At 37.4% G+C, this 17,062-nt stretch overlaps 2 protein-coding genes and 1 pseudogene across 4 annotated transcripts in view; 2 read left to right on the top strand and 1 right to left on the bottom strand.

Moving 5' to 3' along the window:
- Window positions 1-3,062: 3,062 nt before the first annotated feature.
- Window positions 3,063-4,323, top strand: LOC115727443 (annotated as a pseudogene).
- Window positions 3,107-17,062, top strand: part of LOC115753955 (peroxisomal membrane protein PMP22) — a 491,710-nt gene continuing 477,754 nt past the window's right edge. The window contains exon 1 of one of the 3 annotated variants that reach the window (XM_048273226.1): window positions 3,107-3,180. The gene's annotated coding sequence lies outside the window, so the exon portion shown is untranslated. The remainder of the gene's footprint in view (window positions 3,181-17,062) is intronic. The other 2 variants (XM_048273231.1, XM_048273227.1) reach the window with 2 other exon arrangements.
- LOC125314631 (malate dehydrogenase-like) lies at window positions 10,935-12,808 on the bottom strand. The gene is made up of 5 exons (XM_048277444.1): window positions 12,766-12,808; window positions 11,925-12,222; window positions 11,690-11,825; window positions 11,521-11,630; window positions 10,935-11,278 (listed from the first exon to the last, which is right to left on the bottom strand). Exons 1-5 carry the CDS (start codon window positions 12,806-12,808, stop codon window positions 11,185-11,187), a joined length of 681 nt encoding a protein of 226 aa, XP_048133401.1. The 3' UTR covers window positions 10,935-11,184.

Here is a 17,062-nt window from a genome sequence, read left to right as displayed (position 1 = left end):
AATATTTTCAATTAATTTAATATATTGTTAAAATATGTCTTGAATTTAAAGATATATAAATTTAAGGATGATTGTCCAAAAAGTCATAAACTTATTGTACGGCGACCAGTTTAGTCCTAAGCCTTTTAATTGTACTGATTTAATCCTAAATCTTTTGATAATTTGTCAATTTAGCCCTTAACATATTATTTGGGTAGTTGGTCGAAAGAATTATATTGACAAATCGTCAAAAAGTTTATTGACAAATTGTGAAAAAGGTTTGTGATTAAATTGACACAATTCAAAGCTTTATAATTTGACAAAACGTTAAAGATTTATGACTAAATCACCACAATTGAAAATTTTATTACTGAATTAACCATTATTGTACAATAGAATTAGGATGAAAAACAGACATGTACCTTCACCTTGACCTTCACGCCATATCGATATGAATAGTAGGTATCGCTATCATAATAAGTAATGCTACTGCCGAATTGCCTCCAAAAGTCGGGTCCATCCTTTCACGTCGCTAGGCCATCGTCGCATAAGCCTTCACCACCGTAGTAGCAATACTACCACTACTTCCCCATCACCGCAATTTGCTTTTGTCACTTCAACCACCGTGCCCCCGACACCAAATCCAATAGCCGCACTGCTGGCGGCACCGTCGTTATCACCTCTGCCGCTATCGTTGCCTCTAGTCCAACTCAACCTGGTTCCAGCTCAAAATCCAAGTCTATTTTTTGCACTGATCCGTTGCTATTTTAATCCCAACCAATTAAACAATTGTTACTTATATCGATCGATGAATATGTACCTAAAAATTCATATCCCATGCGACGAACGTTTAAGTCCTCAAAATTAACTTTGGCAACATGTGATGTTAACAAAGACATCCTTAGTTTAAACATTTGTATTGCCATAATTCTCAATGGATGTTTAATTTCTAAATCTTTTAACCCTACCAGATTATTAGTGGCAAGTACGTGGTCTGACATCCTTCACAACTAGAATTCAGAAATGTTAAAATGTGGCTTCATATGCAATGGCATTCGAATTGAGAAGATCGAGAAAAGTACCAAAAGAAGTCCTTTGCGCGCTTTAGTTGGTTTGTTTTAGACTAAAGTAAATCGAGAAAAGTGCCAAAAAGAATTGGACATATTATAATCATACTAATTTAATTTTAAATCTTTTATAATTGTGTCAATTCAATTCATCTAGAGAATTATAACTAGCCATAAGCATAAGATTTTTATTTTTATCTTTTTGTTCTCATTCCCTCCTCTTCCTTTAGCCGGTTGTCAAAGCTCGACGATCGGCCAAAGGAACGACCCGCGAGGCCAAGGCTCAACCAGCCATGGTGAGGCTTGGCCTTGCCGACCCCCAGTGAGGCCACCTGTCCCTCTAGTCATTGTCGAGGTAAAGTAAGAAGAGGGAAGGAGAATTAAAAAAAAAAAAGGAAAAATAAAGTAAAAATAATTTTTTCAAAAAAATATTAAAATATATGTTTTCGGTTGGCCGACATTCATGTTAGTGCCAGCGGACGGAATATATTGGCATAATTGCTAAAGGTTTATTACTGAATCAAAAAAAAAATTAAGTTTGAATTGACACAATTGCAATAATTTCAAGAATTTTTTGGTAATTTTCCCTCGTAAATATAATGACCATTTCTTATATTACGATGACCGTTTGCACATAATTAAATGCCATCTAGCAAATGAGGAAAGTGGAAAATGATTATGGACGAGAATTGCTAGTCCCCGTGTACAACAATAAATATTTTTAATAATATTGGATATAAAATGAAAAAGTTTACCCACAATTATTTCATCTCTCGGATCAGCAGTGATATCATCTCGCATTATCATTCGCATTTCTCATGCATGTCACATGCCTGTTTAATGTAATTATAAAATACTAACCACTAATTCACTAGGTCAATCACGATTATTTGGGAGGAGAATTGCTTAAGCGTGGGCTTTATTAAGAAAAATGAGAACGGTAATGAAGAAGTTAATTTTACAATTTTTTTAACGCGTTGACTTATTCTCAAGACGTGTGTATTTGAAAAATTGACCTGTTTCCTATATTAATCGAACAATACATGTAAAAAATATTGTGAACGAACGATTTTTTCATCCCAATAATCAGATATTTCAATATGCAAAATAAAATCGATGGTGACGGTAATTTGAATCTAATCTTCGAGTTTTTTATTTTTATTTTTGCTCCAAAAGTCTTCCGAATATAGAATTAGAATATTTTAGGGTCAAAATTATCTACATTATCAAACAGGTTTCTCATCCTTTTTTTGTTTTGTAAAACGGAATTAGATAATCAGAAACGTTATCAAACATATTCCAACCCTAAAAACTCTCCCATAAAATCTGTGTCCTTTTCACGCTTCGAAAATTCCCCAAAATTATAGCATGATGGAAAACCTACACGTTGTTCTTCGACTGAGGTTTAAGTTTGAGTATTTTGATATGAATATGTAGGAACAGGAAAGACACGTCAAGCATATTGGGGTAGGCGCATTCTCGAGAGATTTTCTCTTCATATATCTTTAAAATTCTTAATGCGGTCGCGTACTTTTTAATGTAGGACGACGAAGGTTAGATGCATTCGAACATGGTAAGTACCGATGAAGGGAACAATCGACATCCTCATTGAGTAACGAACGAAGAAGAACAAATCTATTTCAAGACTACTGATTCTTTATTGTAGAATTTTAAACAAAATGAAGGAAGAAGAAGAAGCTCGGTTGGTAATCTTTTCACGTGGATATTGGAAAATGGTCTTGGGACAAGTACACAGATATTGCAAGGACGACTTTTGTAAGAAAAATCTAATAGGCTAACTGAATTTGTTTTAATTTTCATCCATTCTTATTCCAAGACGCCAAACACAAGTACCAAAAAAGAAATGAAGGGGACCATTCTCATTCAACTACTTTCATTTCCATTAGTGGAGAAAGTAGGCCGCATAAATGGCTATATCGAGTTTAATATTGAATCACCATTCTCGTTCAACGCAGATGCAGCCTCTCGTACCTAAACTCCTGCCCCTTGATTGTTCAGTCACCTCCATTTAAGTTCTCTGCTTCTCTCTCTCTCTCTCTCTCTCTCTCTCTCTCTCTCTCTCTCTCCGTCAAACCAACGAATCTCAAACCAAAGAAAACACAGAGAGAGACTGCGCGTGGTGTTGTGTTTGCTCGACTTGATCGCGACATGTTGGACATAGTCCAAGAAGCATGGAGGAACTACCTCATTCAGCTCCAAGCCCACCCTCTCCGTACCAAGGTTCTCTCTTTCTTTCACCCCTCCTGGTTCTTTGCCCGTGATCTGTTTTCCCATCTCTGTCGCGCCCATCGAGTCAAAATCGCTTCTTTCGTGGCTCGTGATCTTGGGTTGTGGGGTTCTTGGTCAACGCGCCGTTCTTGAGATATTTGTTGCTTGGGTGTGTTTTAGGCGATCACTGCTGGAGTTTTAGCTGGTTGTAGCGATACGATTGCGCAGAAGATTTCCGGGAATCAAGAAACTTCAGCTCAGAAGATTGCTTCTGATCGTGGTATGATATGCAGTTTATCTTTTGGTTGTGTCGATTGATCCTTTTGTTGCTAAATCTTGACTGACCGATACGAGCTTCAGGGTATCGAATTCATATGTTGGTTACAGAATGGTTTTTGGCAGCTTTATGGGTTTGCATATGGTGGGCCATTTGGACACATCCTCCATAAATTGATGGACATCATCTTCAAGGGGAAGAAAGGCAACAGAACCGTCGCCATGAAAGTCAGGAACTTGGGCCTACCATTCATTTCAAAGGACTTGCTATTAACTCTGACTTTGAGCCTGACGTCTGTTTTCAGATGTCGATCTCGAGAAAACCGGAGTTATTTCCGAAGAGCTTAACCGTCGTGAAACGAGCCAAAAATGTTGGTCTAGCATGCCATTTTCTTTGCTTGTGCGATGTACAGACCGTGAAACTTTTCCGCTGATGTTTATGCAAGAGATTGATTTGCAATAGGTGTTGTTGGAGCAATTAACAACTTCTCCGTGGAATAACATGTTCTTCATGATGTACTATGGCTTGGTGGTCGAAGGTATATGCCCGTATATCAGACATTTTATCTTTAGCTCTCATGTTGTTGATGCATCCCTAGTCGCTCCAAGCATAGCTCCTGTATAATTTAGCGTGACCGTACCATCCATGTTTTATTGTTTTGGCTATTTTAAAGCTGCACTCCGTGGAAAGAGGTATCTGTGCCTACTGATTAGTGATCCACCATCCATGAGTATACTGTCATATTCAGGCATCCAGTCTCCTTGGACTTGAGAATTTCTTCCTAGTTCTTTCTACGTGTTTGTTTTCCTTCAATTTTATTGTTAATAAGCAACAAAGGTCTACATTTCATTCTAAGTACATTCAAGCAGTTTTTGTAGCTACGTAAAAAATAGAAAATGAAGCATGTATAGATAAGCTCCATTGAGAATGCTCATTAGGTATCAATTTTAGCGTCCAGCACGTGGATATCTCGCATGCAAAGCTTGAGCCCAAAAATGAAAATTTACGGGAAGCCATCAATAATGAAAATTGATAAGGAAAAACTTTATTATTGGTGGATTAACATAAAGGGTATTAGAGTAAAGTCTTTACGTGATGGTACATATGACGAGACTCATCAAGCGACCTGCTTTGAATATTATGGGCAGAAGCCGAAAATCAAAAAATTCTCCTTTTTTGAATAGCATCGCATCTTCTATTTGTAGGTACAATTACATCTGGTGTGAGGGAATCCCCGAGGTCCAACGGCCTTTGCCCTTTCTTTTTTGCCCGAAGGCTTGTTTTTATTTAAATTTTTTTAATGCACTTTCTTAGGGACATTGGCATTCTGTGAGCCTATTTTTCAATGATGCATACGATATGCCAAAGGACATATTTGCGGCCTTCCCAGCCACGTGCCAAGGTGAGAAAGAATGGATCATACATTCAGGTATTAAAAACCTTAAAACTCTTTACCTAAACCGATGAATATGAGATGGTCTTATTGTGCGAAATTTGTGGCCTGTGCGAAATTTGTGGCCTGTAATTCCAAACCACAAGGACTTCTTGTTCTCGAGAGTTGTCCATGCGAGAGAGCATTCTCAACACTTTCATGAGGAATATACTTATAAATAGTTGTAAAATTTTCAATTACAATTAAATCTATCCCATTTTTCAATACGTAGGACACACAAGGAAAAAACCAAAAAAGGAAAATGGGAAAGAGCTCGTGATGGTATATTTAGTGGAGCGCGAATGAAACCACCTAATTTAAAGCAAAATTAAATGACTCAATCGCAAAAACCAATTATGAGTTTCCTGGATAACAAAATTTTGGTACGAGTAAATATGCGATCTCGATATTCTTTCTACTTTGACTTAGCTAAATCCCATCCTTTTGAAGAGCACGTGGCTTTTCAACAAGGCAAGAAGTAACAAACTACGGTACGTCGAGGTTATAATTAAGTCATAAAAACTTTCAAAAGACATAATTAAGTCTTTAAACTTGTCATGAAATTACAATTGAGTCATAAACTTTTCAAAATGTGCAATCAAATCTTAAAATTTATCAAGAAAGTGCAATCGAATATTAAATTTTTTAAATTTCAACGAAAGGACTTGATTGATAAATTTTAGGATTTGATTACATTTTTTAAACTTTTTTTAAGAATCAATTGCATTGTTTTATAAATTTTAAAACTTAATTGCGCTTTTTTAAAATTCTATGACTCAATTACCCAAGTTTTAGCACTTAACCAACTCTACACCCTCGGTCTTCCCCGAGCTCTTATCGCGCTATATACATTTGAAAGCTAAATAGCTCCCAAACCCAAAATCCCTAGATCGCACCTCCGGTGGTGGTTCGCCTTTCCTACAGCGAGGTATTCTCTCTCTACTTTGTGTTGTTTGGCGTTGTGCGATGATCGCTCTATTCCTGTAGCGTTTGATTTCATTTCCCCTCTTCCCTGACTTCTTACCGCGCTATTCATTTGCTGCCAAAATCCCTAGATTGCATCTCCGGCGATGGTTTGCTCCTCCTACCCAAAGCGAGGCAATCTATCTCTCTCTGCACTTTGTTCTATTTCGAGTTCCTTGAAAGATGCAACGATCATTCTGTTGCCACATCATTTGATTTCATTTCCCTCTTCCCTGACCTCTTACCGCACTACTCATTTGCTCCCAAAATCCCTAGGCCGCATCTCCGAGGGAGGTTTGCTTCTCCTGCCCAAAGCAAGGTAATCTCCCTTTGCAATTTGTTCTACTTTGAGTTCCTTGAAAGATGCGACAATCATTCTGTTACTGCGGTGTTTGATTTCATCTGCCTCTTTGATACTTAGTTTATGCCTTTCGCTAGACATATATAATATGATATTTTCACCCTTTTTGGAATGTGCTGACATTGTACCAATAAATATATTTGCACACACATTTATCAATAAACATTTTGCAGTGCAAAAGAAATGGCAAACAACGAGATCACGATTAATGACAACGTTATTCAAGTTCTCATCACGAGAGCTGCTGGTATTCTTTTTTCCGATTAATGAGATTTTATTATATATTTTTTTGGGCGCATTTAGGAAAGTGAAATTTGTATGCATGTCTTATTGAGAGAGTAGTAGCGATTAAGACTATTGGTGGAGAAATGCTCTCGAACCAGAATATCTTCTTGATATTTTATGATATTGAAAAATGCCTCCGAGTTAGCAAAATTATGGCTGGCGTTAATGGAAGGGAACAATATTAACATTCATGATTGGTGTAGCTAGCTAATATATTTGATGTTAATATATATAAATAGCAAAATAAAACTTAGATCTTAAATCGGATGTTGGTACAACCACAAATGAAGTGGCCTGTCATGAAGTAGAGTATGTTGTTGCAATAAACAAACTTGCCCTCGCAGGCCAGTATTCAAGATCGGGGACGATGGAACAAAACTTTGAGATATACAGACGATTGGCCGAGGCTTTAGCGGGACATGCTAATCCAAATTACAAAGTAATTTTTTTGGAAAAATAATCTGATAATTGCCCATTCGTGCGTCTTATATTTATCTTTTTTGTAGATGCTAATAATTAGTCACCCCGCCTCGCTCTCGGCCCTTGTGGTGCATTATTTATTCCATTGAAAAACATCTCTAGTCTAACAAGGGTCGATTCGGATATGGTCGCTAGACTAATTGCCGATCAATTACATCTTTCGGAACCTGATTGTATCCAGAATTTGATCTCATGGGGTATCAATTCTAACATCCAGCACATGGATATTTCGCATGCAAGGCTTGAGCCTGAAAATGAAAATTTGCGAAAAGCCATCAATAATGACAATTGGTAAAGAAAAAATTAATTATTCATGGATTAACGTTAATTGTATTAGAATAAAATATTTAATACTCGTTATAGGGTGATAGTGAATATAACGGACTCATCAAGTGACATGCGTTGGATATTAGGGGCGGAGGTCGAAAACCAAAGATTTTTCTTTTTTAAATAGTATCGTGTCTATTATTTGTACACACATTTACATATAGTGTGAGGGAACCCGAGGTACAACGGCCTTTACCTTCTCTTTTTGGCTCGAAGGCTTGTTTTTATTCAAATTTTTTTAATGCATTTTCTTACGGACGTTGGCATTACGTGGGCCTGTTTCCCAATGATGCATACGATGTACCGGAGGGCATATTTGCAACCTTCCCAGTCATGTGTCAAGGCGATGGAGAATGAATTATACATCCAAGTAGAGAAAACCTTAAAACTCTTTACATAAACCGACATATATGAAATGGTCTTATTGTGTGAAGTTCGTGGTAAGTAATTTTGAACCACAAAGATTTCTTATTTCCGAGAATTGTCGACGCGTGGGAGCATTCTCAACGCTTTTATGAGAGTGAAGTTTATGGCACGTAATTTCGAACCACAAGGACTTCTTGTTCCTAAGAGTGGCCCACGTGAGAGAGCATTGTCAACGCTTTCATGTTAAAGTCATTAATCAAACACCACGATTGCTTCCTTCTGAAAGCATTGATAATGCTTCATTGCTCCATCACGTTGACAACTCTCGAGTACAAAATGCCCCAATGAAACTACAGGCCACAAAGTTCACACAATAAGATCATCTCATATACATCGGTTTAGGTCAAGAGTTTTAAGATTTTCTCTACCCGTATATAGATCCATTCTCCCTTATCTTAGCACGTGGCTGAAAAAGCCGCAAATATACACTCCAGCACATCGTATGTATCATTGAAAAACAGGCACACGTAATACCAACGTCCCTAAAAAAGTACATTAAAAAAAATTGAATAAAAACAAGCCTTCAACCCATAAAGAAAAGGCAAAGGCCGTTATACATCGAGAGCTCCCTCACGGCAGATGTAAATGTGCCTACAAATAGAAAAGGCGATGCTATTTAGAAGAGGAGAATGCTCTGATTTTTTGCCTTTGTCCCTAATATTCAACGCACGTCGCTTAATGAGTCTCGCCATATGCACCATCACCTTACGGCGAGTAGCAAAGATTTTACTCTAATACCATTAACGTTAATTCACCAACAACTAATTTTTTCCTTACTAAATGTCATTGTTAATAGCTTTCCACAAATTTTCATTTCCGAACTCAAGACATGCATGCGAAATATCTAGATACTGGACGCTAAAATTGATACCTTATGAGATCAAATTCTAGACACGGTCAGGTCCCAAAAGATGTAATTGATCGACAATTAGTTCAAGAACCATATTTGAATCGACCTTTGTTAAACAAGAGATGTTGCCCAATGAAATAAATAAAGCAAAATGGTGTACCACAAGACCCGAGAGCGAGATTAAGTGACCGACTATTAGCACTTACAAAAAAGAGAAATATAAGACGCACGAAGGGGCCATCACCAGATTATTTTCCCACGAAAATTACTTTGCAATTTGGATTAGCATGTCCCGCCAAAGTATCGGTCAACCGTCCGCATATCCCAAAATTTTGTTTCATCGTCCCCAATTTTGAATCTTGCCGTACGAGGACAAGTTCTCCTATTGCAATAACATACTCCACTCCATGACAAATCACCTCAATTGTGGTTATACCAACTACATCCGATTTAAGACCCAAGTTTTATTCTACTATCCATATATATTAATAGTAAGGGTGAACATGGTTCCAGGGTAGAATAGAGAACCTAAAACCGGAACCTGTAGGATCCTGGCTGGTTTCGGGTTCCAAGATATGTAAGATAGGTTCTAGGCTCCACTACCGAGAACTTGGAACTTGGACCTTAGATCCTAAAATAAATTTTTTATATTTTTCTTGGTATATGTTTTTGCACGATCCTACAATATTTTATGGCGTCCGATCATGAGTAAATAATCCGGAGCCAAACAAATTTTTAGATTTTAGGTTCCAAAAAATGATAAACGGGTTCCAATGAATTGATTTCAAGTTCTAAATGTAATCTATACGAAACCTAAAACCACTCACCTCTACTTTTTTTTTTTTTTTTAGATATTGTCGCGTTCACTCTTATTTTGCCTAATTAAAAATAAAATAAATTGATAAGTTCCCGGGTACTTTGAAACCGACCCTAAAACTTGTGACAAGGTAGGTTCCAGGGTCCAAGATATGACGATTAGGTTCCGGATTCCAAAAAATGATGAACCTGGTCCAACGGGTAAGTTATAAGTTCTAGGTGGAACCCGTAAGGAACCCGGAACCACTCACCCCTAATTAATAGCAAATATATTAACTATACCAACCGTGTAGGTTAACATTATCCCCTCCCATTAACGTCGGCCGTAATTTTGCTAACTCGAAGGCATTTTTCAATATTTTAAAGCATCCGGAAGATATTCTAGTTGTTCGGGAGCATTTCTTCACTAGCAATCCTAATTGCCACCGCTTTCTCAATACGATCTGCATACAAATTTCACTTTCCTAAATACGCCCAAAAAAACATATTATAAAGTTTCATTAATTAGAAGAAAAAAATATAGGCAGCTCCCGTTAGAGGTGGCCGGTTCCGGTTCCTAAAAAAGGTGAAACCAGAACCGGCCCTTGAAGGGCCGGTTCCGGTTCCTGTTCGAAACCTCTTGTTCCTAGGCACAATAATTCTTTTTCTCGGGCCTTCTCCCTTTTTTTTGTTTTTTTAAAAAACCGGGTCGGAACCGTGGGCCCAATCAACGAGCCGGTTCCGGGCCCCGATTCAATATTGGCCATGTCTAGCTCCCGTGATGAGAACTCGAATAATATCGTCATTGATCGCGATCTTTTTGTTGTTTGCCATTTCTTTTGCACTATAAAATATTTATTGATAAATACATGTGCAAACATATTTATTCATATAATATCAGCACATTCCAGAATGACGAAAATACTATACTATACATATCTAGCTAAAGGCACAAGCTAACATTAAATTATTTTAGCATATGGAGTCATCATCAAATACCATATGGTAATTACCAAATCCCATACAAGAAATGACAGAGAATATACACAAACCTTTGAGGAGAGGGAATGCAGCATCGACCAATTCCATCTTAACACCATTTAGAGGCTCCGCAACAGGTGGGATATCAAGCATGTGCAAAACCACAGGCTGGTCAGGACCCAACATCACTCCCCTAGCGATCATAGGAACGAGGGCATATCAATTTGCCCTACAAGGTCAAAGAAGGTCTCTTATGTTTATACATCTGAGAACTGAAAATGTCTACTAGATAGAATCAGACAACTTCTGATTCTCAAGATGCAAACCACATATCATGGTCCACAAGTGAATGGAAATGAATAGATGAGGCCAGCGGGCACATTGTAAACAAAAACAGAAAAAAGTTGCACCCTACAATAAGCGTATGACATGTCCGACAACCATCCCGACAGTCGTAAACAAAAACAGAAAAAAGTTCGAACACCAAAACCAAGCCAAATACCTACTAATAAACTCATGCATCGGATAAGCATATAAGATCTCATAGATTACTAGTAAACACACCAACAATTCTTTTACGGATCCCTCAATAAGGAAGAGTACCTTTCCGGTGGCCAAAAGAAAACATAGAAATCCATTGAAGCTGCTCTCCTGCCGCTGTAACATTCTAAATCATGATAATAGAACAGCATTATTCAAAACTGTAAGATGCTAGACGGCCAAAGATGGCATTCAAGAGAGGCAAGAGTATGCAAGTGCTTTTTCCTCAGTCAGTTCCTCTGCTGTCGCATCCATCTTCCGCGAGAATTCATTGATTGGGAGACCTATATCACAGCCACAACATAACATGGCCATGGTAATAACACAAGAACCAAAGACAGATTTCAAGAAATAGTTTCAACGAATAGTGCCATGTCATATTGCAATGCAAGAGGACGTATGAAAGACGAAATGCAAGATAAATATTTCAGACTAACAGCAGTTTTTTTGATAGAATTTGCTGGCAAAAAAGTGCAAATGATAAATATCGTAACTATTTCTAACGGAAAATTACAATGTTCTATAACTTGTACGATGGTCCATTCTCCATTGCGACAAGTTACTGGAAACGAATAGGTGAGGCCAGCAGGCACATTGTAAGAGCCATCAGAATACACCCCCATTGAAACCCATGTTCCCTAAGAAAAAGTGCAGTCCAAAAGAAAAATAATTTAGAAAATCCAACCCGAACCATTACCTCTGGAGTTCCAAGAACCCAGTCACGAATGTGGTCGCAAGCACCACTAGCAGCAGAAAGTGCACTTGAAAGCTTCCTAGCTTTAATAATTGCAGCACCACGTTGTTGGACTGTAGCAATGAATTCTCCATTCAACCTTCAGCAAATAATATTTTTTCAACAAATTCAGAAAGACTCTCACTATAATACCAACTAAACCGGTTAACAATAAAACTCAAAAAACAGTTTCTCTCACCATGCATCATCCTTAATGAGTTCACATACAGGTTTTTCACCGGATGGGGTATTAACAGTCGCATCGTTGACATCGGGATACTGAGTTGACAAGTGATTTCCCCATATAATGGCATTTTTCACGTCAGAAACTTGAACCTTCAATTTCTCAGCAATCTGACCCAATGCCCTATTATGATCCAATCTAGTCAGACATGTAATATTTTTCTCAGGGATGGATGGTGCATATTCCTTCAGAATCAATGCATTTGTATTTGCAGGATTCGCAACAACCACAACCTGCAAAAGAAAAAGAAGATAAAGTAATTACGTAATTAACAAACCACCCTTTAGATAAAAAGAACTCTTGTGGAAACAATTGATAAAAGATCAAATCCAAATGCTCGCACATGATAAACTTAAGTTTTAGAAAACACAAATACACCCTAAAAGAAAAAAGGGACTCAAATAATATAATATCAATAATTTAGCAATGTTGTGGCATCTATAAAGCTTCATCACTCACACAAGAATATCAAATACCAATATGTTAGCAATGTTGTGGCATCTATATTGCTTCATCACTCACACTGTTAAGAATACCCGGCTGCCATATTTACCATGCCCAAAGATGAAAACTAAAATATCATTGATTTAGCAATCATCTCAACAAATTGACATCAGTGTTAAATCTATTTATCAATTAGTCAACCAAATTTTAATGCGGAGGAAATCGAAAGATTTCACAAGAACTAGCATGTTACCTAGTCAATCAGAAAAAAAGGAAATGAAAACATACCAAGTTTCCAGATCAAAACAAGGGTCGAGACATTAAGAAATAGCAGGTCTGGATCCGACAGTACCTGCGGCACCGGTGACGAGAACGAGAACGGGTTCCTCGGCCATTGACGGAATCGGATCTAGACGGAGCGAGAAGAAAAGGAAGCTTTCTTTCTCACTCTATCTCTCCCCTGCGGTATCTCCCACACAACTGAAGGAAAATGTTGCTGCTTTTTAGCCCACAAAAGCAGCTCCCTCGTTCCTGGGCTTGGCAGCTTCAGATTAGACAGAGGGGCGTCGTCGCTTTTCGACGATCTTGTTCACTCGGCGGCGTTCGACAGGCCGGCGATCGCCGTTTCCCTGGGCTTACTCGTTCAGGCCAGAGAATGCTTTGATTGAAAGTCACCGTAGCCAGCTACGGCGAGGTGGAGGTGGAGTCAGGGAGGCGAGGGACGTTGGGATCTGGGCGTGCGAGAGGCGTGGAAGCTATGAGATGGAAGAAGAAGAAGAAGAAGGAAAAAAGGGATATGTGGAATTATGTTTAATAAGTGATAGTAATATTGGAAATTCAAAAAAATCATTAATGACAACTGTTGCCAACCGAGAAAGCTGGAAAGCCAAGGCAGCCCTCAGTACTTATGACCGTGAAGAGTGATTCTTCCGAGAAGACGTTGACGGGTAGACGACGCCGGGGGTATTCCTGTCATTTCGTTAGGTCGCGAAGGTGTGGAACGACGACGTGTGAAGCTGCTGGTGGAGTCGTCCGAGTCAAGTTGATGTCTCGACCATAATTAGCTAGCTCAGTTCGATTCCGTTGGAGTTTTCAAGATATCTTAATCGAATCGAACTATATTAAATGTTTGCCCACTTTGATCCAAACCAAATCGAAATCCGAATATTGATTCGAAACGGAAATGCAGTTCAGTTTGGGTCTTTGACTTGCATTTTTTTTTATTTGTGTGTGAAAAATATCAAACGTATGCCTAATAAAAGCTATTGCCTTTGGCTAAAGTGCTTTTAGTATTGTCCTTCCATTTGAGAAAGCATATTGAAATACGCATGTGTGGTCCTTTGGGTCGAGTTGTCCTAACTATAGCTCGTATTATTGTCCTTAAACCGCGTGCGTGTACTATTAATGTATTATCCTAAGCTCTACCCGTATAAGGGTAATTTCTCGACGAAGTTGAGGAAGATGATAGTTTGAAAATATTCCGAGTTCATATACACTCTAGGCCTTTCTAAACGCTATATTCTCTTCCTCAAAGTCTCATGTCATTAAGAGCTTAGAGTAACACTATTAGATCAATTCGATGAGTTGTTTTCCTCTCCATTTGCCACTCTGTAGATGTTGTGGATCAAAAAGCTTTTGAAGCTTAAAGAGCCTTATGATATATATAAATGGTTTCTGGAGACTAAAAGGCAGTGCATTTGAAATGTCAAAGATGGCCGTACGTTGTGGGCTCACCTTATTGTCTAAGCTTGTCGTTGGTTTATACGTAAACCCCTCATTAGTTTAGGCCAAGAAGGATTCCTCTCTCAGAGCTGGTCAAACTACTTTTAAATACTTGGGTGGCTAACTATGAGAAGCTCCACCACAATGTTAGGTCTCCAGTCTTCAGAGTCCACCAAATTCACCAAAAGGAAGGACGTCAGTGTGGTTTTTAAATTTGAACTTTGATACTGTATGGTAATGGGTATTCTTTGTTTTTTTCTAGTACTCTGTTTTTTCTATCAAGTCCACTAATTTTCCTCCAAGGTCTATTGGCTAAAAAAGTGGTTTAATTTCTCCATTGTGCTCCTTTGAGCTTTTTTTCCTATTCCAATATCCAATTGGACCTTCTTACTCAAATTACTATATCAATTTAGTCCTTTAGTTGAGAGACTTGACTTGATTAGGAGAGTTACTATAATAACTTTTGAACATTATGTACCATAAATATGATTTTATACACCAAGAGCATGCTTATTTTAGTATGAAGATAACCGAACTACCATTTTTCTTTACGATTTCTCGTGGAATGACAAAATTTTGTCCTACTTGTGACGAAACTTTAGAATATCTCCAAATATTTTATTCCTTTAGATTTAGGATATTCGACATTTAATGTGAATAGTCTCATTTAGAACTCTTTCGTATGTATTCATCAAATTAATTACAATCAGATGATTATTTGGATGTCAACCAAACATTATACATTAAAGGAAGTTGAAAGCAATAAAAAAAAAGGGAAAAAAAAAAGATCTGAATCGGACAATACCAGCGCAACAATAACGATAACACGATTAGTTCATTGGCTGTTAATGGAGATTGAGAAAAAGAAGTAGTCAAAGCTTTTTAAAGAAAATAGTGATGTGAGAGATCAAACATTGGAGGTTGAGTTTGGCAAGTATGAGATGAAAATTATGCACGTATGCGTTTGGTGCTCCCAAATGATTTCGACAGCTAGATGATGCTGGACGAGAAGGCAGGCCGGCTCCTTAGCTTTTGATGGAGATCGAGATCTAGAATTAGACCGAGAAAAAGAAGTAATCAATGCTTTTTTTTGAAGAAAATGGCCAAGCGAGAGATCGAAGAGCGAGAGGTTTTGAGATTAGCAAGTATGAGATGGAAGTTAGATGAAGCCGGTGATATTATTTTCATTCCGTTGGTTGTCAGGCCGCAAGCCCAGGTCAACTTGACTTGATCTCTTGATGATGGAAGAGGGCATGCCAATGCCAATAACAATCAGCAAGTGCATGCTTTAGCCAAAAAATAAAAATAAAAATTATTAGCAAGTGAAGGATCATTCTTGTTTTTTTTTCTTTATCTGCTTTTTTTTATTTCCCTAGGGTCTCTAGGCTCAAGCTATAATTGGATTTTGCTCCTTTTAACTTTTACTTTGTTCCGATTGGATTTGTTAGGAGGCTTACCTTAATGAGGAGAGATACCTTGGGGCAGAGGTGTCAACTAAGTTTTCGACCCATTTTTATTCACTTGAATTATATATAAATTCAGTATTTAAAAAATGGATCAAAAATGAATTTAGGCTTATAAAGCCTATTCAAATATGGATTTTAGTCCAATCCATTTTCGATCCGTGGCTTGCAGCTTCCCGAACACCACTAGTAAATGGGCCTCAAGTATATTAATTTTATTTTTTTATATTTTTTATAAGAAAAAGAAAAGAAAAAATAAGATTAAAAAATGTAAAAATTGTTTAGGAATGTAGCCGACCGCTGTCGCCAGGTCGTAGTCTCCGATCGCTAGAGAAAAAGAAAAAGAAAGTAAAAAATAAAAAATACTTTTCTAAAAAAAAATAAATGATAATTTTTAATAATAAAATTTAATTTTTTTGAAAAAAATAAAAGATAAAATTTTTCAATTTCATGAAAGTGTTTTAGCAATATCATTTTTCTTAATAAATTGAGGAAACAAATATTCCATAGTTTGGTTATATAGAAGTATTTAAGTAATACATGTCGGGGTTGGGTATGAGTTGGATATGAGTTGTTAAATTTGTATTAAATGAAAATGGGTCAATATAGATCGGATCATATTTGACCCGATCTAAACTCGTCCCGACCCATCCGTTTGATACATTTATCTTAGGGCGCGCATGACAACACTTCTACTCTACAAATCAACTTATGACCATAAGTTGTTTTTTCTACTTTTTCCCCAAGTAGATTTTTTTTTTCGGTCCGAGAGTAGAAGTTGATTTTTCTACATATGAAGAGAAGTAAAAAATTTACTTCTTCAAGTGACTCCAAAACTATTTCTAGAATAAAAAAATGCTTCATAAGTAGAAAACTGAAATTGCGTAATCAAACAAATTTTCACTCCAGTAATTGCATTACCAAACGGATTCTACTTCAAAAACACGCATGGAGCAGAAATTATACTCTATAAGTATTGTCATGCATGCCCGAACTTCCGTCGAAAAATATGTACCTTAAATTAAATTTTTATAAATTAAGAGCATGTTCAGTTTAGTTTTAAGGTAAAAAAATGGAAGTTTTCTTTTCAATTTCCCATAGAAAAATCCGAAATTTTGTCCTACCTTTAAGAAATGTTGTCCAAAGTTTTAGTAATCTGGAAATATTTTTCCTTTTCCTTCTAGATTTGGGACGTTCAACATGGAATGTGAAACGGCATATTTTGTATAAAATGGAACTCTTATTCAGAACTCTTTGTATGTTTTTTTTTTGGTCAAACTTTGTATGTATTTGATGGACCAGGATAAAAATCCGAACATGATATATTGCGCCGCCACCCCCCCCCGCAATGGCGGTGCCAACCACCTTGTCGGCCGTCACCGGCACCTCACGCGGCCTTTCCCTCTCGCTCTCCTTCTATTCGTATCGAGCATGGTGTGATCCGAGGTCTCTCATTTAATTCTT

The sequence above is a fragment of the Rhodamnia argentea genome, chromosome 1, assembly GCF_020921035.1.
Source record: "Rhodamnia argentea isolate NSW1041297 chromosome 1, ASM2092103v1, whole genome shotgun sequence".
NCBI classification, from domain to species: domain Eukaryota; kingdom Viridiplantae; phylum Streptophyta; class Magnoliopsida; order Myrtales; family Myrtaceae; genus Rhodamnia; species Rhodamnia argentea.
This window is presented reverse-complemented; position numbering and strand designations above follow the sequence as displayed.